The 24,531-nt window shown below is 42.6% G+C and overlaps 1 protein-coding gene across 1 annotated transcript in view; it reads right to left on the reverse strand.

Annotated features, from left to right (window-relative positions):
* LOC119964218 (interleukin-12 receptor subunit beta-2-like) overlaps positions 1 to 24,531 on the reverse strand; it is a 194,251-nt gene that overhangs the window by 112,657 nt on the left and 57,063 nt on the right. The window contains exons 4-6 of the mRNA XM_038793502.1: positions 5,034 to 5,123; positions 2,411 to 2,704; positions 121 to 238 (exon numbers count right to left, since the gene is read on the reverse strand). Coding sequence (XP_038649430.1) covers positions 121 to 238; positions 2,411 to 2,704; positions 5,034 to 5,123 — 502 coding nt within the window. The remainder of the gene's footprint in view (positions 1 to 120; positions 239 to 2,410; positions 2,705 to 5,033; positions 5,124 to 24,531) is intronic.

Below are 24,531 nucleotides of genomic sequence, written 5' to 3' on the forward strand. Positions count from 1 at the left end.
GAATCAAACCTGGGACCCTGGAGCTGTGAAGCATTTATGCTAACCACCATGCTACCGTGCTGCCCTTATTCTCAGCCTGCTAACCCATTCTCAGCCTAGATAGTCAAAATTCTCACTCACTTTTGGACATGAACGGCATAATACGTTTCCAGCAATGTCTGTTTTCCTGCTCTCCACGTACATATCATATTGTTATGTCTCCATTTACAGGTCAGATCTTTTGGCTGGTCTGGTGGATCTGACAATGAAAATCACAGCAAAGTTAAAATCTTTACATAATTTGAGAGAACAATTTTTTTTAAAGGCAGAGCTAGATAGATTCTTAATTAATAAGGGGTGAAGGTTATTGGGGGTTAGGCACGATGTGGGGCTTGAGGTTACAATCAGATCAGTCATGATCTTATTGAATGGTGGAGTACACTCGAGTAGCTGAGTGGTCTACTCCTACTCCTAACTTGCACATAAAAACACAAAACACAAGAAATAGGAGCAGAAATAGGTCATTCAGCCCCTCAGGTATGCTGCATCATTCGATAAGATCATGGCTGATCTGACTGTAGCCTCAACGCCATTTTCCTGCCTGCACCCCTTAACTCCCTTGTCAATCAAAGCTCTACCTAACTCAAGAGCAGAATATATTCAATGTCCCAGCTTCTATTGCTCTCTAGGGAAGGGAACTCCACAGGTTAACGACCCTCTGAGAGAAACAATTTCTCCTCATCTCAGTCTTAATTGAAAAACCTTTATTTTTAAACTGTAGCCCCAATTCTAGACTCCTCCATAAGTGGAAACATCCTCTCAATATCCACCCTAGAAAGTCCCCTTAGGATTTTAGTGAGAGCCCCTTCATTTCAAGTTGCAGTGCTGTGATATAAATCAAACAGAGGTGGTTTTCTGAGGCTCCATTTGATCAGTACAGTTTGAGTGTTGCTGATCTATATTAACTTGCTCCAGCATTGGGAAAATCGACAGCCAGTCATCAAAGAGCTAAATCAGAAACTCCTGCACACTGTCCGTGCACTGTGAAAGAGGCAAAAAGTAATTTCCAATGTTTAAGTCAAAACCCACAGAGCTTCCTTTTTCTCATCAATAATTTCATACTGACAGGATTTGTTACTTTATTTTTCTTTTTATAAATTTAGAGTATCCAATTCTTTTTTTCCCCCCAATTAAGGGGCAATTTAGCGTGGCCAATCCACCTACCCGACACATCTTTTGGGTTGTGGGGGTGAAACCCAAGCAGACACGGGGAGAATGTGCAAACTCCACACGGACAGTGCAGGATTTGTTACTTTTAAACAGCATGAAAAAAGAATAAATATCAGGAAGTTGTGTTTGGTGATTCAGTAATATGCAATAGCTGATTTTAACTCAATGCATCCACTGAAAATGGGATGGTAGTGGCTTAAAATCACTGTGTACTGTTTGCGAGCCTAATACCACTACACCATCATGTATACTGGGGGCTTTTGCTGAACAGCTCAGGAAAACCTGTCTAGTTCAGACTCGAGCTTCATTACAGTACAAATCTCAGGTTTCTAAGATTTAATCAGGATCAATTTCATGGACAACTGGGCAGGCAATGGGTCTTTTACAATCCACCAGGTTAAAACACACGTTGAAAAGGAAATTATGAAATTTTAAAAAAAGAATAATTTGAGTAACCAATTATTTTTTTCCAATTAAGGGGAAATTTAACATGGCCAAGTCATCTACCCTGCACAGTTTTGGGTTGTGAGGGTGAGACCCACGCAGACATGGGGAGAATGTGCAAACTCCACACGGACAGTTCCCCGGGGCTGTCATTGAAACTGGGTCTCCGGCGCCGTAAGACAGCAGTGCTAACCACTGCGTCCCAAAAAATAACCAATTTTGGGGTGCAGGAGTATTCCTCCAGGCTCTGGGAGTACAATGTAGGCAGCTGATGTCTCTGCTCCACGATTGGCTCTACCCAGACTTACTTGTTGGACTATGAGCTGTTAGATATTGTATAGGCTGGGAGACAGCTACAGCGAGGTGCCCAGTCATTGGCATGGCAACGAGAGCCAACCTAAAAAATGAACTGTCCTCCTGTTCTTGGGACCAGTCTGCTTTCTACCCTCTTGTCTATCTATTCTATTATTGTAGTTACAGTCTACCACTTCTCCTGCAATTAGTGTCCTATTCCAGCTTGGATTCCTCACATCATATTGCACAGGACCGGCAACCTCCTGGCCCAAGTGTCTGCCTGAATCAAGAGCAAGCATCATTACTGCATTCAAACTGGGAACCCAAGATTTAGAATTACCAATCTCTATTGTACTCCTGAGTGCTTCATCCCAGACAGAAAAAGAAATATAAGTGGAGAGTCATCTTGTACATCATTATGAGACAGCAATAGACAATGGTATTCTTTGGGAGAAATACTTACAGCCAGATTGAAGACTTGCAACACAGACCAGCTCTTTATCACTATCAACACATCCAACATAGCAGAATATTCTGGTGCGTGGGGTTGTAACGTTGACCATCCAGTAGTGTGCAGCAGTTTTATTAAAGCGCTCCATTTGTATTACTTTTTCATTTCCACGCAGTTCAAATTCATTGATGTTGCAGTTCTGTCCCATAGACACACAGGTGATCGAAATGTTGGAGCCAACCAGGAAAACAGGAGCTGGTTTCACCAGGACTTTACCAGGATACTGTATAACAGAAAGACCTGAAACTGAAAGAAATTTACAATTGAAAACACACAAGCTTTGGCCTTTCTGAACAAAATTTATGAGCATGTCAAGGTCATTGCAAGGTTTTTTTCTAGTGTTTATTTCTATTCATCAAGGCACCAAACGATAGGATTATGTGAGGAGAAGGTTTTTCTATCGAACAATCAGATGACTAGGTACATAGCTTATGCTATTTGTGTTAAAAAAAGTTTGCCTGGCTCTCCTAATAAGTCACATTAATCCAATTTTAGGACAAACGTCCTTTACTCATCAGTGTGAATTTTCTATTTCTAGTCTCAGAGAGTGAGAGATTACTTACTAACTCATTCAAATGTGGTTGTAGTATCTGAAACGACCATCAATTCACTCGAGACATGAGTAGAAGTAAACCGTGGCTTTAATCAACTTAGAACAGTGCCTGCTTGCGACTGAACCAATACTGAGAACCGCCTACATGTCGACTGCTCTTTATACCTCCCTTCAAGGGGAGGAGCCATGGGCAGAGCCATGGGCGGAGCCCATACATGTCCCAACATGTTCCCCTATGGATGATGCCATACAATGGCCCATAGGAGAAGCCCACAAGGGCAACAGCATAGCACAGATACAAATACAAGGGCAACAGCACAGATACAAATACACTGGTGGATTATTGGTATAATACATTCACCACAGTATCATTCTTATTTCATTTGTCATGCTTCTCTCACTGTGGGGTGGTTTAATCTTACTAGCCATCGGTATTGGTTAAGAAAAGGGTTCTGCTGCTGAATAAAAGTTGTATTAACCTATTTCAACATAAATGTCACTAGCAATTACAGGTAATGCGCTAATACATATATGTAACATATGCCAAGTATAAGCCATACAACCTCAGTATGTGCACCCAGGAAGCAAAGATGATCATCTTCCCATCAATGGTATTGGTGTCACAAATCACCCAATAAGCTCTAAACTCTGCCCAACTAAACTTGACTTTACTTATATTGTTGTGCTTTGCATCTCTTGCACAATTAACCACCCCTAGCAGCCACCTGCAGTAACATTCAATGCTAGGAAGATTTTTTTAAAATTTACAGTACCCAATTCTTTTTTTTCAATTAAGGGGCAATTTAGCGTTGCCAATCGACCTACCCTGCACAACTTTGGGTTGAGGGGGTGAGACCCATGCAAACACCGGTGACCTGGGGTCGGGATTAAACCTGGATCCTCAGCATTGTGAGGCAGCAGTGCTAACCACTGCACCACCACGCCGCCACAATGCTAGAAAGATGTCCGTCTTAATTCTTATCTTCGGACATTCTATGCTGGGTCTGGAAATATGATGATCTTGCAAACCAAAACATGGGATTCTTTCAACCCTAAAGCCGTCACAAGATGCTAAACATACTGAACACACAATGGAGCAGATAACATGCTCAATCTTCCTGTTCCCCTTTCAGTTGCCATGGTTGCAGTTTTCCAGCTGTTGCACTGGTACTTCTAATCATGAACAACCTTTGCTATCCAACTTGTCCTACATTCCTAAAACCTGCTGGATAAAGGGATTTCTTTCTTACAATTATTTCACATCACTGACCTGTGAGAAATTATAGGTGTCAGCCTTGAGTCACTGGTAGCACACTTGCCTTTGAGTCAGGGGGTGGTGGGTTCAAGCCCCACACCAGTGACCTGGACATGTAATCTAGTTCAGTAAGAAGAGAATACTGCACCATTTATGATGCTCATCCTTCAGGTGAGCTACAAACTGTTGGATCCAAAAGATCGTGACTGGGACAGGCTTGGAGGGCCTGTTCCTGTGCTGTATTATTCTTTGTTTTTATCCCCTATAAACTATTCAAAGAAAGGCAGGGGAGGCAGGGCAGCACAGTATCACTGTGGTTAGCACTGTTGCTTTACAGTGCCTGGGACTGAGATTCAATTCCTGGCTTGGGTCACTGTCTGTGCGGAGTCTGCATGTTCTCCCTGTGTCTGCATGGGTTTCCTCCAGGTGTTCTCGTTTCCTCTCACAAATCCCGAAAGATATTGATTGTGAATTGGACATTCTGAATTCTCCCTCCGTGTACCCGAACAGGTGCCGTAGTGATTTTCACAGTAACTTCATTGCAGTGTTAATGTAAGCTTACCTGTGACACTAATAAAGATTATTATTATTATGTCACTGAAACCTGGCTATTTGTTCTCACTAATGTTTGTGGAAACTTCACGTGTAAAATTTTCTGATGTTACCCTATATTAAATAGACACCACACGCTAACCATATTATTGGTTGTTCGCTCTAATGTAATAAAAGCTTATTAATAAATAAACAAACAATGCGGGTAGACTCACCAATAGATCTGACGAATAACATCATGGTAGTTATAGCAGTTATTGTCCCTATAATATTGGCTAGACCCATGGTGAATTCATGAAGTTTTCCTGTAAAGAATTTATTTAAACAACATACATCAGTAATAGGGCAGTAAAAGGAAATTTCAACTGAATATGTGTCACAAACTGAAGTTTGTGCTGTTTTTCTTTTATTTATTTAAGGTTTAATTCAGAAAAATGCATCATGCAAAGTTTTTAAAGACCTCTTATAATTACTTGGTTAGTAAGTTTGCAGATGACACCAAGATTTGTGGCATAGTCGATAGTGAAGAAGGTTATATAAGATTGCAACACGATCTTGACTAATTGGGCGTCTGGGCCGATGAATGGCAGATGGAGTTTAATTTGGATAAATGTAAGGTGATGCATTTTGGTAGATCAAATCAGGGCAGGACCTACTCAGTTAATGGTAGGGAGTTGGGGACAGTTACAGAACAAAGAGATCTAGAAATACAGGGTTCATTGCTCCTTGAAGGTGGAGTCGCAGGTGGACAGGGTGGTGAAGAAGGCATTTAGCATCCACGGTTTATATTGGTCAGAATATTGAATATAGGAGTTTGGACGTCTTGTTGAAGTTGTACAAGACATTAGTAAGATCCCACATGGACTGTGTTCAGTTCTGGTCACCCTATTATAGGAAGGATATTGTTAAACTAGAGAGAGTGCACAAGAGATTTACGAGGATGCTACCAGGACTTGATGGTCTGAGTTATAAGGAGAGGCTGGATTGGCTGGGACTTTTTTCCCTGGAGCGTAGGAGGCTTCGGGGTGATCTTATAGAGGTCTATAAAGTAATGAGGAGAATCGATAAGGTAGGTAGTCAACATCTTTTCCCAAAGGTAGAGGAGTCTAGAACTAGAGGGCATAAGTTTAAGGTGAAAGGAGAGAGATACAAAAGAGACCAGAGGGAAAATGTCTTCACACAGAGGGTGATGAGCATCTGGAATGGGCTGTCAGAGGCTGTGGTAGAGGTGGGTACAATTTTGTCCTTTAAAAAGCAGTTAGAGAGTTATATGGGCAGGGTGGGTATAGAGGGATATGGGCCAAATGCAGGCAAGTGGGACTAGCTTAGTGATAGAAACTGGGCGGCGTGGACTAGCTGGGCCGATGGGCCTGTTCCCATGCTGCAAACATCCATGACTCCACTTATAAAGGTCTTAATTACATCCCTCTAATTACCAAAATTTATTAATTCTCTGTAAGAAAAATAACCAATTGTCGCCATCAGTGTGATAACCTTGTGATAATTAACAAGTTATGTGCTTGCGGTTTTGCTTCCAGTAAGAAATTAGTTATAATTGGCTTCTATGGTTTAACATTAGATAGGAAAATGATAGAAACAAAAATTGTGTCTTGTTCTTAAATAAAAAAGGACAAACTACAAATGCCATGCACAGGAAATAAAAACCAAAAATACTGAAGCATCTGAAAACAGAGAAATACCGTATATACTCGCGTATCCTGCAATCTCGCGTATCATGCGACCCCTAAATTTTCGTCCCCAAAACATGATTTTATCAAATATCTTATGTATCATGCGAGTCACTTTTTTGAGATACCAGATGACACTAGGCTAGGCTTTCCGCCGTAAACAACCGAATGAGAAACAGCTGTTTTGCTGTTTCTAATCACGATAATAAACAGTTACCTAACACGTAACAAGTACCGTAACACATAACAACGATCGAATACATTCTACCCTTAGCCACTATGGAGAAAAGATCTGCGAAGAAATATACTGCCAAATTGAAGATGCAAGTTGTTGCCGAAGGGGAGCAAAGCAACAACGTTAAAGCTGCAAAGCTGTTTGGTGTCGGAGAAAGCTGTGTCCGAAACTGGAGAAAACAAAAAGAAAAATTGAAGGAAACTCCTTCCTATAAATGTGCAAATCGCGGGTTGAAATGCCATTGGCCGCAGTTAGAAGATAAAGTATCAAAGTGGGTGTCCGAAAATCGAGAAAATGGTTATATTATAACACGATCTAAAATAAGACTTTATGCTTTACGAGAAGCAAGAAAAATGAGCATTCGTGTGTTTACTGCAAGTCCCGGATGGTGTACGCGGTTCATGAAAAGACATGACTTTGTGTTATGAGGGAAAACAAAAATTGCACAGAAACTCCCAAAAGAATTAGAAGAAAAAGTGACTAGTTTTCAAACATTTGTAATCAAACATCGCAAAGCTAACAGCTATAAGTTATCGTGCATTGGAAACATGGATGAGACACCCGTGAATTTTGATATGCCATCAAACTCAACCGTTAATAAAGTCGGCGAGAAAAGTATTTTTATCAAAACTACAGGGCATGAAAAGACACATTTTAAGGTTGTACTAACGTGTATGGCAGATGGGACGAAACTTCCTCCAATGGTTATCTTTAAACGGAAATTAATGCCCAAACTAAAACTTCCAAATGGTATAATTGTCCATGTCCATGAAAAAGGATGGATGAACAATAATGGCTGCAAGATTTGGGTGAAGAGAGTTTGGGAATCAAGAGCAGGTGGTTTACGACGCCAAAAAAGTTTACTTGTGTGGGATATGTTTAGGTCACATCGAGTGGATTCTGTTGTGAAAGCTGTTCGCGAATCGAACACCGATATAGCAATCGTTCCAGCTGGCTTGACTAGCGTCGTTCAGCCACTTGACGTATCAATTAATAAGCCATTTAAAGACAATATAAGAAAGAAATGGAATGACTGGATGATGGAAGGACAGAAATCATTTACGAAGGGAGGGAATATGAAGGCTCCGGATTTGCCTCTACTGTGTTTGTGGGTAAAAGAAGCATGGGCTGAGATAGATGGAGATTTGATTGTTAAAGCATTTAAAAAATGTGGAATAGCAAATGCTTTGGATGGAAGTGAAGATGATGCTTTATTCGAAGATGCAGGAGAAGAGGATGAAAATATTGAAGACCTGGAAGATGATCAATATGACGACTGCCTCGATGAAGAAGAATTCCAAGCTTTATTTGATGATGACACTGATAACAATGAAAGCGAATTTGGAGGATTTTAGTTTACCTGTAATAGTTTGTTTTAATAGTGTTTTTATTTTATTAAATGTTAATTAACCTACATATGTATTCCTGTTTTATATTTCATTATGTCCAAAAATAAATATAATAGTTTTATTAACTACTGGGTACTATTTGACTTACCGTAAATGGATACGGTCTGCTTAACAGCCAAACAGCCTAATCTTGGCCAGCACTTCACACCCGCAAATTTTGTATCTCGCGTATCATGCGACCCCCCCAAATTTAGGTTACAATTTAGGTTTTCAAAAGTCGCATGATACACGAGTATATACGGTAAGCAGGAATTTCAATTAAGTTAGAAAATAACGAACAAAAAGGAAAGGGAAAGGAGAAGGAACCAATCAAACGATACAGCAATCTCAGAGAGGAAATTAATAAATTAAACCATCTGCAAACTTTCACAGAAGGTAGTTTTATACATCAGTGACGTGCTGCAACATATAACAAGAACAGATGAATATTGGAACTCTAGTTGGGCGTGAGTGAACACAGGGTCCATCTACACACGCAAAAAAATCTGATCACGTAGTGAGAAAGAAAATCATGATGACCGTCATGCCGGTTTCTACAATCCAAAATTGGACCCATACTATATGTTAGAATTACCTCAGCCTTTGTCTGTGTGTGAATTAAGTTCAAGGTGGTGGATGTCAGCAAATTCAGGACATCTTTCTGAAGGAAAAACACTTGAATAACTGTATAAAATAAATAAACTGTCTGGGACTTTGAACAATTATGTGTGAGGAGAGAATATGGTGAGGTGTTGCAATGGGAAAGCTTTGGAGAAGAACAGCTGGAAGCTCGAAGAGGGAATAAAGGTATCAAAAAAGAACTGTTCCTTCTGGAAAGGAGACAGGGAGAAGAAAATGTGTTTGATAGTGGGGTCATATTGAAAGCATTGGACATGGTGCAGTAGAAGATAACGGAACCCTGATTTTGTAAGTCTAGGGGGGGGTGAGACAGGAGCAAAGGCTTGAGAAATGGAACAGACATGGGCCGGAATTCTCTGACCATTGGGATTCTCTTTTCCCGCTGACAGGTTAGACCCGGCCACAGATTTCAATGCGAAATCCCATTGACAGGCAATGGGAAGAGAAAATTCGGCCATTGAGAAACATGCAACTTGAGGGACCAGAGAATACCGCCCATTGTCAACAGATACTGCAGAGGGAAAACATTGGCTGAGGAGAAAGGAAGCATTTCAGAAGCTTTGGTGTAGAAAATAGAGTCACAAGAGAAAATGGCAGAACAGGAAGTGTTCAACACCACGCTCTTGCTTTTTGCTGGTTCCTATGTGATTCCAACTAACATTTAAAATGTCAGCAGCATGCAGGGGGAATATGTGCGATCATGAGGCAGGGGAAGATTTTCCGTGGTGAAGCCTGCCTTCAGCTGACATTGCAGCAGCTACGGGTGGGCTATGAAAGTGTCTGCTGGATGAACAGGGTGGTTCCACACCATGATCGCAACTTTCACGCCTAACTCCTTTGCCATTAACGCAATATTTATTGAGAGGACAACATTTTTCAAATTTAAATTTCACTTGTAAGTATTTCACATTACATCAGTTTCACTTTATTCACGTGTGCATTATCATCATTACTTGTTGAGACTAACTTAGGCGGAGAGCTAAATGGACTAGAACATCTCATGTTTGGCAGGTATTGATTGTTCCAGGGTGGAGTTACGGACATTTATTTATTGTGGATGAAACAGTGTTTTGTTTTTGCATTCACTCCTTATTAAATGTTCCTGTCGGTGTCTCATGTTTTACTGGCCACTCTGCGAGACATGGCTGAACCTGCAGCTGGCCCTCCCTTCTATATATTGTGAAGGACATTGCCTGAGATCACTCTCAGTGGAATCACTGAAATGTTGTAGGTAAACTCTGTCAGCCACGTTATGAGATGGACTCACATGTGAACAATACTGACACTGTCTTTTAGTTCCTTCATTTTCGTGGCTGACTGTTTCCACCACAAAACCAAGGAGACCAGGCCTTTCCATCTTCCACTCCTCCATGGCCCTGACTTCATCCTCTGTCCTCTCTTGGATTCATCTTGCACTCCTCCATACCCCAACCTCACTCCACATGACTGTTTACCCTTACCAGGCCTGAGCCTCTGTGCAAACTGCCTATCTCTGCTCACCTCCCTTGTGCTGCAGAGTTTTGCAAGAAAACCGCCGACCTCAGACACAACTGCACAAAGCTGCATGCCACCTTTGAATGTACCCGAGTTGGGTGGCAAAAGATTTTCAAGCGCCAGTGACTTTATTTTGAAGGTAGGATATCATTTTGAAATGTTTTATACTAATGCATGCAAATGTATTACAAGTGGGAACCTGCCACAGGACTGCGTGAGGCCCGACACATCACAAACATCCCGTTGAAATCTCTACATCTCAACCCACCTTCAGGAAATTAAAATTTTGCCTCCCACCTAAATTCAGTCGCACCACACACAATGTTTCCTGCTTTTTCAGACTCCATAAAATCTTCCCTATATCTAACACAGTTACGTCAGTCATTGTGCTTGTAATGGATGTCTGTAGAAAGTCAACTGCAAAAATTGAGAGAAACAAGCTCTCTGGTACCAGATTGAATAGCTAGCTAAAACAGGCAGGTGGCCAGGATGGACAGGAGACCGGAACTTTCCACCAACCCACCATCCAAACATTAAATACATCTCAATGTGTATTTACCTCCTCATCAGCATTCCATTCATGCGGCTTCGTTACATTATTGTGTAATTTTACAGGCTATTCAAGAACATTCCTGCCATAATGAAGTATCAAAGTACAATTTTTGATCTTGAGATTCAGAGGAATTAAGGATATGTAAAGTATGGGCATGTGCATGCTCTTTATTATAATAACTTTTGGGAGTATATGGATTTTTGGGATCAGTTAGTGATTGTAAAGGAAGGCGGCTTTACAGTTCACGAGGATGGCATTCCAAAAGTCAAATCTTAAGGCAAAGCATGGACAACTGCTTCAGCACTCGGGGTGGGAGGGCTAACTGGGTTATAGGGATAGGGTGGAGGTGTGGGCTTAGGGTAGGGTGGAGGTAAGGTGCTCTTTCCAAGGACCGGTGCAGACTCGATGGGCCGAATGGCCTCCTTCTGCTTTGTAAATTCTACGATTCAATGAGAGGCAGTGTAAGAGATGTGGTCGGTAATGTCGCAGGGATACGAATATTCCACCTTAGTGTTAAATAGGATATTGAGTTGGAAATTTCATTGCGTCTTTGAAAGATATTTGAAAACAAGAACTGCAATTACAGTTAACTCATTGTGGATCTATTCATAATGAAAACTAACTATTACTCAGCAAACAAAAATGTTCAAAAGCATATGCTGCTCAGTACTTTTTCCACTGTTATTGACTATTATATTTCCCCCCGCATTGTTCTTGAAATGAGAAAAACAATTTCAGCTCATCATATCTGCTCCTGCAAATTGCATTAAAAGACTCTTTTAAATATCCACTTTTATTTTGATTAATGATCACCTAGTGAAGTTGCTGAATTGTTTTGAAAAACCTATTGCTGTTGCTGTAATGAATAATCATGACATGCCCATAACGATAAATTATTCATACTTCTCAGTTAGCAAGTCATAGAATTATAGAAAGGTTACAGCAAAGAACAAGGCCATTCAGTTTGTAGCGTCTGTGCTGGATCTCTGCAAAAACAATTAAGCCCTTTCTAGCTCTGAAAACTTGCCCTTTTCAGATAATGATCCATTTCTCTTTTGAAAGCCATGACCGAATGTACCTCCACCACGATCTCAGGCAATGCAATCCAGATTACTCACTACGTAAAAGTTTTTCTTAATGTTGCCATTGTTTCTTTCGCCCGCCACCTTAATACAGTTTCCTCGGTTTCTCAATCCTTCCAGCACTGGGAACATTTCTCCCTATTTACCTTGTCCAGACCGCTCATGATGTTGAATACCTCCATCAAATCTTCTCTCAGCCTTTTGTTCTCCAAGGAGAATATCCAGATTCTCTAATCTATCAATGCAAGTGAAGCGCCTGATCCCTGGAACCGTTCTAATGAATCCTTTCTGTGCCCACTCTAACACCCTCACATCTTTCCTAAAGTGTGGTGCTCAGAACTGGACTGCCAGGGTGCCCAGGTGGCATCAGCAGCACCGGGCTGCCACCCTGCCCAGAGGCTGACCACCCAGGGGCCTCCAATCACCTGGGACACTCCCCCCAACTCCCCCCAACTGCCGTTTCGCCTGGTCTCGTTTGTGGCACCTGGCTGCGTTCTCCTTGGTAAGGCCGTTGGATCCCAGGGGCTAGTTAGCTCAGGCAGAGACATAACTGCACACTTAAATATAAAAATTTAGGTCCCACCCATTGTGGGTGGGATCCAGATCGTGACATCTCATGAGATCCCATTAGGTCTCGCGAGGCATGACGTGCCGAGTAAATCTCGCGAGAGGCCTTATTGTGTCCCATGTCAGGTGCAATGCGACTGTTAGATCATGCCCAATATATATGGACCCAAAGGAACAGTTCTTAAAGATAGTAATGCAAACATTGCATGATAAATGGAGAAATGTTCACAGAGATATAGCAAATATGTTCACAAAAGTGAAATAATTGTGGATATGTACTCTTGATGGAAAACAGATATATTCAGAAAAGAATTTCCCTGCACTAATTCACCCTGACTCAACCCTACCTATATGCAAAGCTGACACACAGTAGCAGAGCAGCATGTTAGACAGGTGCTGAAATTGATGGCACATGGAGGATGTGATTCAATTTATAAAATAGCTGATTTTTATCAGAAGGGATCTGAATGTGCAGATTGAGGGCTCCACAGAACTATTGACTTGTACCATTTTAATAATGAATTTTATCATTTATATGGTAAGTTATATCAAAGTGTCCATGTGCACAAAGCTTATAAGATCAATAGATAATTTTCCTTGTGTGCTGATAATATCCCCATAATTCATTATATTTGTGCAGTAAGGAGAACCCAACTGGCCAACTAAATAACTCAAGCTCTCATTAGCCAGACCTCAGAAGGACATGAGCTCAATTGGATAAAAGCATACTGAGGTTAAAGGTGAGGTGTCCAACACCGGTGATGGAAAAAATGGTAGCTGCTGATTAGGAGCAGCTATTATATGGCGAAAGTCCAACCTGTGGATTGTGGCTCCTTAGCTATGTAGGGATACTGACATAACTGACCTTGTTTTTCAATGAGGGATACATTGAGGGGGTTTTCCACCCCCCCCCCCCCCCCCCCGCCCCTGTTTTCGGCAGACAGGAAAGCTGCAGGGGGCGGAGAATCTAACAGGAATCCCAAAATGGCATTTACAATGTGGAATTTCTAGTTCAGATAATTCTTGCCATGCCATGAAAGGTCAGGAATCCCATTACCGTACATCTAAATGTCATTAGTGGGACTCCCCATTGTATCAGCCCCCTATGGGTTGATACATAGTCAAAAAAAGAGAAAATTCCACTCTGTGAATCATTAAATTTTTAAACGTGCTAAATTATTGGGGTGTGCTAATGTACTGTTCCACGACAATGATGCACACATAATTACTAAAGCCAAACCTGGTGGCAGAAACTCTACATTTTTGTTCAAAATCTCCCCCTTCATTAAACTCTTTGGGGAACTATGTTGGTTGCTTTGAGTTACTAAAATCTGGTAGAGTCAAGCCAGTCACCTTTTCGAGGGTCAGCCTATAAAGGCTTGCTGGTGGGAGTTTACCAAATGAGGTACAGGAGGTAAAAGAAAATTAGCAACCAGATGAAAAGGCAAAGCGCTCTAGTTAATGCTTGAATCAGAGAGACTGTATAATGAGGTGGATGAGAGAATTGCCGAATGTGAAATTCTCCCAGTGGTGCACATGTTTGTCAGTTGGTGATCAGCACTGCACTTCCAATACAACCTGAGATCAAATGTGGAAGATGTCAACCTTTAATAAGCTTTTGAGGCAAAACACAGCCAGCAGTTTCCTTTGCAAGGTAGAGGGTCCAATATACCAATCTTGTCGGTCAGTCTAATGCATGTCTACTCCTGGTTCAAGCTAAACAATGTTTTAACATTCTAACATTATTGTTGTTTTCCTGTGTAAGGCCAGAAAGAGCAAACTGACTCTAATCTAAAAAATGGTAACAACTACCTGACAATATTGTTGTGGCCCAGAATAAGAGAACCCCTCACCAAAACTCTCATTACAATTGAAAGCACCACCACCGCTATGGTCCACCACAACTTGGAAGGTGCAACAAGTGAGGTTCCCAATTTATCATGATGAGCGAGCAGGATCATATGTGGGTTAGGATACCAGTGGCATAGATTTGGAGGACCTCAACTCATGAAGGGCAGAATATGAGAGAACAACAAGGAAAGCATTAGAATAGTTTGCAGGAGATAACAAAACCACGAATAAGAATTTCAGTACCAGATGGACTCTGGCAGGGGCAGAGACGAGTGCTATTAAGCAGGTAGCACAAGGTGGTGCTCATAATGAAATGAAGTGATTTGGGGGTTGGAAAGTATAATGTACATCGCATCTGTCTTCCCCTGAACAAGTTAGATTGGAATTACTGCCATGATTGGAGTGTTCAATGTCTCTGGATATATGAAATGCAAAGTGTTCTATTCTCCTGTATTAACATCCCTCACCTTGAATCACCGCAAAATATTGTGAAAATGTTCTAATGGAAGAATAATATGCTGCCAAAATCATGGTGAAAGATGAGGTAGTTGAGATACTGGAAGGGTTAAAAACAGGAGGTACTAGAAAAGCTGGCAGTACTTAAAGTTGATATGTCACAAGGACCAGATGAGATTTTTTTCGAACAATACCGTGAGAAGAAAGAATGGAAACTGTAGAGGGATGAGTCATAATATTCCAGTCCTTCTTCGATACAGGGGTAGTACCAGTGGACTGGAGAATTGCAAATGTTATCTTTGTTCAAAAAGTGTATCAGGATAAATCCAGTAACTGCAGGCCAGTCTGTTTAACCTCAAAGCAGAAAAGCTTTTAGATACAAAAATATGGGAGCAAATTAACAGTCAGTTGGACAAGTGTAAATTAATTAAGGATAGCCAGTATGGATTTGTGAAAGGCAAATTAATTCGCTTGATTGAGTTTTTTGATGAGTTAGCAAAGAGGGTTGATGATAAAAATACAATTATGGACTTTCAAAAGATGTTTGACCTGCCAGTAAAGTTGAAACCCACAGAATTAAAGGGACAGTGGCAGGACGGACATAAAGTTGATTAAGTGACAGGAAACCGGCAGTAATGGTGAACAATTGCATTTCAGACTGGGTTGCCCAGGATCGTGGCTATGACCACTGCTTTTTAAAATATATATTAAGACTTGGACTTGGGAGTAACAGGAATATTTTCCAAATTTGCAGGTGACATAAAACTAATGAATTTTGAACTGTGAGGAGGTTAGTGGTAGACTTTAAGAGGACATAAAAAGGTTGATGATATTGGTGCACACGGGGAAGATGAAACATGATGAAGAGAAGGATTAAGTCTTACATTTTGATAGGAAAAACTAGGAGAGGCAATATAAAATAAAGGGCCCAATTCTAAAGGGTGTTCAGGAGAAGACAGAAATGTCTTTTCAATCACTTTCTCAACCTTCAATGATTTGTGAAGATCTGACCCTATGCGGGGATCTTAGACTTTATAAATAGAGACATGAGTAGCTGTGCAGATGGCTGATGTAGGAAGTGGAGCTGCACGAGTGTTCTGAGTCTGGGGCACGTAGCTGGGCAGAGTAATTACCAGAATACAAAGCTTGTGCTACATCTGGTATTCCGCCCACCAACCCTGCTGTGAGAGCTACCCAGTTAGTCCCATTGCCCTGCTGTGTGAGCTACCCAGTTAGTCCCATTGCCCTGCTGTGAGAGCTACCCAGTTAGTCCCATTGCCCTGCTGTGAGAGCTACCCAGTTAGTCCCCTTGCCCTGCTGTGGGAGCTACCCAGTTAGTCCCATTGCCCTGCTGTGGGAGCTACCCAGTTAGTCCCATTGCCCTGCTGTGGGAGCTACCCAGTTAGTCCCATTGCCCTGCTGTGAGAGCTACCCAGTTAGTCCCATTACCCTGCTGTGGGAGCTACCCAGTTAGTTCCATTGCCCTGCTGTGAGAGCTACCCAGTTAGTCCCATTGCCCTGCTGTGGGAGCTACCCAGTTAGTCCCATTGCCCTGCTGTGGGAGCTACCCAGTTAGTCCCATTGCCCTGCTGTGAGAGCTACCCAGTTAGTCCCATTGCCCTGCTGTGGGAGCTACCCAGTTAGTCCCATTGCCCTGCTGTGGGAGCTACCCAGTTAGTCCCATTGCCCTGCTGTGGGAGCTACCCAGTTAGTCCCATTGCCCTGCTGTGAGAGCTACCCAGTTAGTCCCATTGCCCTGCTGTGAGAGCTACCCAGTTAGTCCCATTGCCCTGCTGTGGGAGCTACCCAGTTAGTCCCATTGCCCTGCTGTGGGAGCTACCCAGTTAGTCCCATTGCCCTGCTGTGAGAGCTACCCAGTTAGTCCCATTGCCCTGCTGTGAGAGCTACCCAGTTAGTCCCATTGCCCTGCTGTGAGAGCTACCCAGTTAGTCCCATTGCCCTGCTGTGAGAGCTACCCAGTTAGTCCCATTGCCCTGCTGTGGGAGCTACCCAGTTAGTCCCATTGCCCTGCTGTGGGAGCTACCCAGTTAGTCCCATTGCCCTGCTGTGAGAGCTACCCAGTTAGTCCCATTGCCCTGCTGTGAGAGCTACCCAGTTAGTCCCATTGCCCTGCTGTGAGAGCTACCCAGTTAGTCCCATTGCCCTGCTGTGGGAGCTACCCAGTTAGTCCCCTTGCCCTGCTGTGAGAGCTACCCAGTTAGTCCCATTGCCCTGCTGTGAGAGCTACCCAGTTAGTCCCATTGCCCTGCTGTGGGAGCTACCCAGTTAGTCCCATTGCCCTGCTGTGGGAGCTGCCCAGTTAGTCCCATTGCCCTGCTGTGAGAGCTACCCAGTTAGTCCCATTGCCCTGCTGTGAGAGCTACCCAGTTAGTCCCATTGCCCTGCTGTGGGAGCTACCCAGTTAGTCCCATTGCCCTGCTGTGAGAGCTACCCAGTTAGTCCCATTGCCCTGCTGTGAGAGGTACCCAGTTAGTCCCATTGCCCTGCTGTGAGAGCTACCCAGTTAGTCCCATTGCCCTGCTGTGAGAGCTACCCAGTTAGTCCCATTGCCCTGCTGTGAGAGCTACCCAGTTAGTCCCATTGCCCTGCTGTGAGAGCTACCCAGTTAGTGCCATTGCCCTGCTGTGGGAGCTACCCAGTTAGTCCCATTGCCCTGCTGTGAGAGCTACCCAGTTAGTCCCATTGCCCTGCTGTGGGAGCTACCCAGTTAGTCCCATTGCCCTGCTGTGAGAGCTACCCAGTTAGTCCCATTGCCCTGCTGTGAGAGCCACCCAGTTAGTGCCATTGCCCTGCTGTGGGAGCTACCCAGTTAGTCCCATTGCCCTGCTGTGAGAGCTACCCAGTTAGTCCCATTGCCCTGCTGTGAGAGCTACCCAGTTAGTCCCCTTGCCCTGCTGTGGGAGCTACCCAGTTAGTCCCATTGCCCTGCTGTGGGAGCTACCCAGTTAGTCCCATTGCCCTGCTGTGAGAGCTACCCAGTTAGTCCCATTGCCCTGCTGTGGGAGCTACCCAGTTAGTCCCATTGCCCTGCTGTGAGAGCTACCCAGTTAGTCCCATTGCCCTGCTGTGAGAGCTACCCAGTTAGTCCCATTGCCCTGCTGTGAGAGCTACCCAGTTAGTCCCATTGCCCTGCTGTGGGAGCTACCCAGTTAGTCCCATTGCCCTGCTGTGAGAGCTACCCAGTTAGTCCCATTGCCCTGCTGTGAGAGCTACCCAGTTAGTCCCATTGCCCTGCTGTGGGAGCTACCCAGTTAGTCCCATTGCCCTGCTGTGAGAGCTACCCAGTTAGTCCCATTGCCCTGCTCTTCACCCACAATCTTTTAACATTTTTCATTTTCAAATATTTATCCACTTTTCTTTTAAAAGTTGTTCAGTATTCATCTTCCACCATTGTTTTGGGGAGGGTATTCTATACTCGAGTAACCTGGGCATAAAAAATGATATTCCACATCTTTTTCTTTTGGTGATAATCTTTAAATTATGCCTTACGCAGTTACCTAGCAATGGAAATCGTTCTCCCTGGTTTGCTTTATGCAGAGTGGAGGATTTATAATCCAGCTATGGATTTTCTCCAAAAACAGGACAGCTATTTCTAAAGAACCACATTTTAAATAAAGCAAGAACTACCTTTAACAGTTTTAAAAGTTATGCATTCTTTAAATTTAGTGAGAAAATAATTGCCCTAGCTTCTATGACTCAATACTGTTCTGATAAAAATAAAATATAATCAGTTTGAATTACCTTGTTCTCCATTAAGGAGCCTTTTCTTTCCACTGATTGTTTTGTATTCCTTCCTGTGCCGTTGTCTCTGCTGCAGTCTTCCTATCTGCTTGTTTTCCCAACAAGTGACTCCGATATTCACAGAGGTTGTAGCAGGAGGCAGTACTGACAGATCACCTAAGCTGGCACTGAGCAGAGTTCTATCTTTTCCATTTGAGTACTAAATGAATCACATGGCTCATTGGGAAAGCCCCTTCAGGGGGTTGAATTTTGTGTTCCTTTGGGCTCTTGCTGACATTTGATAATATACTTCCTCCACATGCAAAAGACCTAGCCTTGCGCATTTCCTTTTAAAAACGCACAGTGATGATTGACAATCAGTTAACAATCAGACGTGGTGTGAATATTTTTGGTGCCTCAAAATATATTTTGTTCAAAATTTGAAAAACACAAATGTAGGAAAAGGTCACACAAAATAACAGGTTCTAAAAAGACACGGAAATTTTTTAATTTTCATCTATTTCCTGTTTAAATGGATTAGGTTCATTTAAAAAAAACACGGGTATTGTGAAAGAAATAATGATCAAAAAGATGAGTATGAATTTACTTATTTTCCTCATTTCAGGAAAATATTTTAATTTCAAAACTAATAACATTACAGAATTAAGCTATTTAAGTATGTTGATATCTTTTTTCTTGTGAGAACCTGACCCATTTTATACACCCACACCTCTGAAAAAGCTCAAATACACAAACCTTAGCTTTAATTCTAATAGAGCTAAATGTACCATATATATACATATATATACACATGTACAGACACTAACAGATATGGTCATTAACATGGTATGGTTAGGAAATTCCATTCAGTGATAATAGACAGACATTTATTCCATTAAAAATGTAACACAATTAAACATTTAATAAACTGTCCAAAGATAAAGTAGTGAAACGTACCACATACTGAGCCTATAGACTAAATAGTTCCCACTCATTTTGCTAATGTTAACTGGGGTACTTGAAACACCTTAACATCTGTGGATAAAGGAGGGGAATGAGCGGCTGGAACTACACCATTTAACTGCTATCTGATGGTGGACCCCATTCACATACATATGATGACTGTGATCTGATGCCACCAGTGAACAAATGACCTGCTGTTATTTGCTGGCTAAACCTAAACCTAAATGAACCGACTTGCATTCATGTAGCACTTTTCACAACATCGGAATATCTTGAAATGCTTCACAACCAATTAAGTACTTTTGCAATGCAGTTACTGTTATAATGTATGGAAACAGAACAACCAATTTGGGCTCAAACATTTGTGACACAAATAATTGTTTTTGTGAAGATGAAATGATAAATAATGCTGAAAGACCTCCCCGACTCTTCGTAAAAATATACCACAGGATCTTTTTCATCCATTTGAGAGGTCCTTCAGGGACATAGATTAACATTTCATATGAGCAAAGCCTGGCACCTACAACTCTCTTCTCTCCCTCTCTCACACCCTCGGCTTTTTCCCATGTTACTTGGGGCCGTCATGGTGGTGGTCAATCACACTGATCCATTTCAACCATAATTTTTGGATTTGGTTAGTGGTCTTACAGTCAGATGCATTTCCTGCCACTAAACCTTTTCAGTCATCTGGGCTGGGGACTGCTACCAATGCACACTGGCTTGCCTGAACAACTGGCTGAGTTCCAAGTCTGGCATCTACATCATGTGTTACTATTTAAGTCTCAATAGTTGTTACAGGCTCAATGCAAAAACAAGAGGAAAATTTCAATGTTCAAAGGATTACTTCAAGGTGGGAAGAGAATGTTCGGAAAACATTTTCAGAGAACCAACAGATCCACTGCATTCTCCCACATGTACCTTCATCTAATGACTGTTATTAGATCCTGAAATTATAACCAGCTCCCTACACTAGCACTAAGGGAAGTTGTATTCAAAAGACACTCCTTACGGGGTCGAAATAGTTCAAAATGCGATAAATACTTTCCTTCCCTTTTCTACTCCCTGCTACGGTCTTGTTCTGTTGGCATTGGTCACCCTCTGTATTTCGTCCCAAGCTACTATTAGTCACAATCCAGTCCCGTCATTAAGTGCTTGGAAGCTCTGTAAACCACAGGGAACATCACAGTCAACTTGGTCAAAAGTGCTGAAATAGGAGTATTTGATACAGGAATGCAGAGAAACGGGACAGAACTATAAGCCAAAAAATGATACATTCACACAGGATATAAGAAAGTATTACTTCACTGACAGTGCGGTTGTGTTTTGGTATAGTTTACAAGGAAGGCTATTGGGGGGGGAAATACCTGAAATGTCTTTGAGTTTGAATAGAACAAATATCTTGAGAGGAAACACATCAATGGTTAGAGTTGTTAGGATAGCAATGAGGAAAATTGGAGTGACCCATGAGGATACATTTTCCTTTGTTTCAAATGATCAAGAAATTTGAGAGGGTCTCATATTGGTTTACAGTCCATCCAGTCAATTTTTTATATTGAAGCACAAAAGAAGACAGTCCGCTCCATGCTTTTCTCCAATGTTTAAGGCTGCAAAATTTTACTCTATTGCTCTGCAGGTGCGAACGACCATAATGGGCCAGGGATTAGAGAACACCAAAGTATATCATGGAGTTCACCTGACCCACAACTTTTAATAGATTTTGGTTATGGGGAGGACAAGGGCCCACTTTACAAGTGTGATGCAACAGAGATCTAAAATATTTTTAAACAAAAGCAATGTTTATTCTATGAATCCAGTTAACATTTTATAAGTACACAGTAAACATCTTATCAACTACCAACACTGATACCCCCCAAAGATACAGTACTCTATAGGTAACACTTAGTAACCTTCCTAACAACATCCATAAGTCAAAGACCCTTTTTAACACAGACAGTAGGTTTGCATTCCTTACAGACACAGGTATTACTTTGAAATCATCAAGTGATCTGGAGACATTCTTTAGCAGAAGAGAGAGAGGTCAAAATACACCTCCTTGGTTTGAATGCAGCTCTCCAATTGAAAACGGAACTAACGTTCAGAGCCAAAAACAGCTTCCAGCTCAAAATGAAAGTAAAAAGCAGAGACAGAGCCCAGCTCCACCCACACACTGACATCACTGCAGCCACTTGAGAAGATAAACACTTCTTAAAGTGACATTCCCATGACACCTCCCCCCAAGAAAAAAAAACATCAACTTTAAGATGGTTTCATTTTTCACCTTCTTTTAAACAACATTGACAGTAAATATACTTTTATGTTTCACAAAACAAAACACGCAAACATTTATAATAACATAGTCCATTTTAGTTCTTCTTCCTCCACCGAACCTGCTTCTCTTCATCACATTCGTGACAAAGCATCAGCTATCATGTTTTCTCGTCATGCCACATGTATTATTTTTAAATGAAATGGCTGTAACAATAAACTCCGTCGAAACAGTCTTGTATTGTTATTCCGGAATCGCTCCAAAAGCATCAATGGATTATGATCAGTATATATAATTTTTTCAGACGGATTGCTGGTAATATAAATTTGAAAATGTTGCAAAGCCAGCACCAAGCTCAAAGTCTCCTTCTCAATGGTTGAATACTTCTTCTGGTGCGTATTTAATTTCTTCAAAAAATAACCAACAGGCCACTCTAGTCCTTCGTCGTCTTGTAAAAACACAGCACCTACGCCCACATCACTCCCAAGAACAGCCATTTTGAATGGTTTTCTATAATTTGGGATGGCCAACAGAGGAGCAGTGGTTAACACAGCCTTCAGGCCATCAAATGCCAGTTGACACTCCGCTGTCCACTGAAATTTGCTACGCTTCTTTAGCGAGTCCATCACTGGAGCGACCACACCGCTAAACTTTGGCACAAATATCTGGTAAAATCCACTCATGTCAAGAAATCGCATTATTTCCCTTTGTGTCGAGGGTATTGGAAACTCCCCAATAACTTTTGTTTTCACATCCCGTGGGACCATTCGACCCTGTCCGATTGTATGGCCGAGGAAAGTGATTCAGGTTTTTCCAAATTCATTTTTGGCTAGGTTTACCACCAAACCTACCTCCTGAAGTCGATTGAATAACTCCATCAGATGCTTCCAATGTTCTTTCCATGTCCGACTAAAAATTACCAGATCGTCGATGTATACCGCACAAATAGGTAATCCTGAAACAACTTTGTTAGCTAACCGTTGAAATGTGGCTGGAGCATTTTTCATGCCAAATGGCAGAACTTTGAATTGGTATATACCATCTGGAGTCACAAAAGCTGAAATTTCCTTCACCCTTTCGGATAAAGGTACCTGCTAGTAACCTTTAAGTAAATCTAGTTTGGAAATAAAAGTGGATTGTCCCACCTTCTCGATGCAATCCTCCAAACATGGGATAAAATAAGAGTCTGGGGCGGAATTCTCTGACCCCCTGCAGGGTCGGGGAATCGCCCAGAGCTGGCGTAAATCACCCGTGAATCAGCGGGAGCGGGAATCACGCCCCGCTGGTCGGCGTGCCCCCCGCACCGATCGGCGGGCCCCCCGCGGCGATTCTCCGACCTGCAATGGGCCAAAGTCCCACCGCTGACAGGCCAATCCCGCCGACGTGGTTTAAATCACCTCTGTGCCGGCGGGATTGGCGGCGCGAACGGGTCCCCGGGGTCCTGGGGGGGTGAACGGACCCCGGGGGTTGCCCCCACGGTGGCCTGGCCCGCGATCGGGGCCCACCGATAGGCAGGGGGGCCAGTGCCGTGGGGCACTCTTTTTCTTCTGCCGCCGCCACAGCCTCTACCATGGCAGAGGTGGAGGAGACACTCCCTACACCGCATACACCGGTGGTGACGCCAGCAGCCGCTGACGCTCCGGCGCATGCGCGGACTCACGCCGGCCGGCGAAGGCCTTCCAGCCTGCCCCAACGCTGGCCGGCGTAGCGCCAAAGACCATTGGCGCCGTTTTGGCGCCAGTCGACGGAGCGGGAGCCACTCCGGCGCGGTCCTAGCCCCTAAAGGTGCTGAGAATTCCGCACCTTTGGGGAGGCCAGACGCCGGAGTGGTTGGCACCACTCCGCTACGCCGGGACCCCCCGCCCCGCCGGGTAGGGGAGAATTTTGCCCCTGTTCTTGTAACTGCATTAACCTTTCTATAGTCCACACACAACCGTTGGGTACCGTCCGGTTTCATACCATCACTATGGGTGAGCTCTATTGGCTGCAACCCATTTCAATTATGCCACTTTTAATAATTCAATTTCCTTGTTAACCTGCGCCAATTTTAAAGGGTTAAGTCAATATGGATGTTGTTTAATTGGAACAGCATTTCCCACATCTACATCATGTATAGCCGTTTTAGTACTTCCCAACTTATCTCCACAAACTTGCCCATGTGATATCAATAACTCTTTCAGGTCAGTTTGTTTTTCCTCTGGAAGGTAACTCAACAATTTCTCCCAATTTTTAAGAACATCCTCGTTTTCCAATTTAATTTGAGGGATGTCAAATTCAAAGTCATCTGGATTTGGTTCTTCACTGAATTTGAATCATTAAAACCTCCTCCTTTTGCTCTTCTTCCCTTTCAAAGTACCTTTTAAGCATCTTCACATGACACACTTGGTGAGTTTTCCTTCTGTCTGGCATTCTGACCACGTAATTCACCTCACCTAATTACCTTTCAATCTGATAAGGTCCACAAAACCTTGCTTTTAAGGGTACACCTACCACTGGTAACAATACTAAAACTATATCTCCACTGGCAAAACTACAAATCTTTGCTTTCTTGTCCGCTAACTGTTTCATCACATGTTGAGCAACCTTTAAATGTTGTCCAGCCAATTGCCTGCTCTATTTAATCATTCCCTAAAATTTGACACGTAATCCAATAATGTAAGTTCCGACTGCTTACTCACCAATTTTTCCTTAATCAATTTAAGTGGTCCTCTTACCTCATGACCAAAAATTAGTTCAAAAGGATCATTAGGGTCCATCCCTAATTGCAAACAGTATGAATGGAATTCCTTT

This window comes from Scyliorhinus canicula, chromosome 4 (assembly GCF_902713615.1).
Source record: "Scyliorhinus canicula chromosome 4, sScyCan1.1, whole genome shotgun sequence".
NCBI classification, from domain to species: Eukaryota; Metazoa; Chordata; class Chondrichthyes; order Carcharhiniformes; family Scyliorhinidae; genus Scyliorhinus; species Scyliorhinus canicula.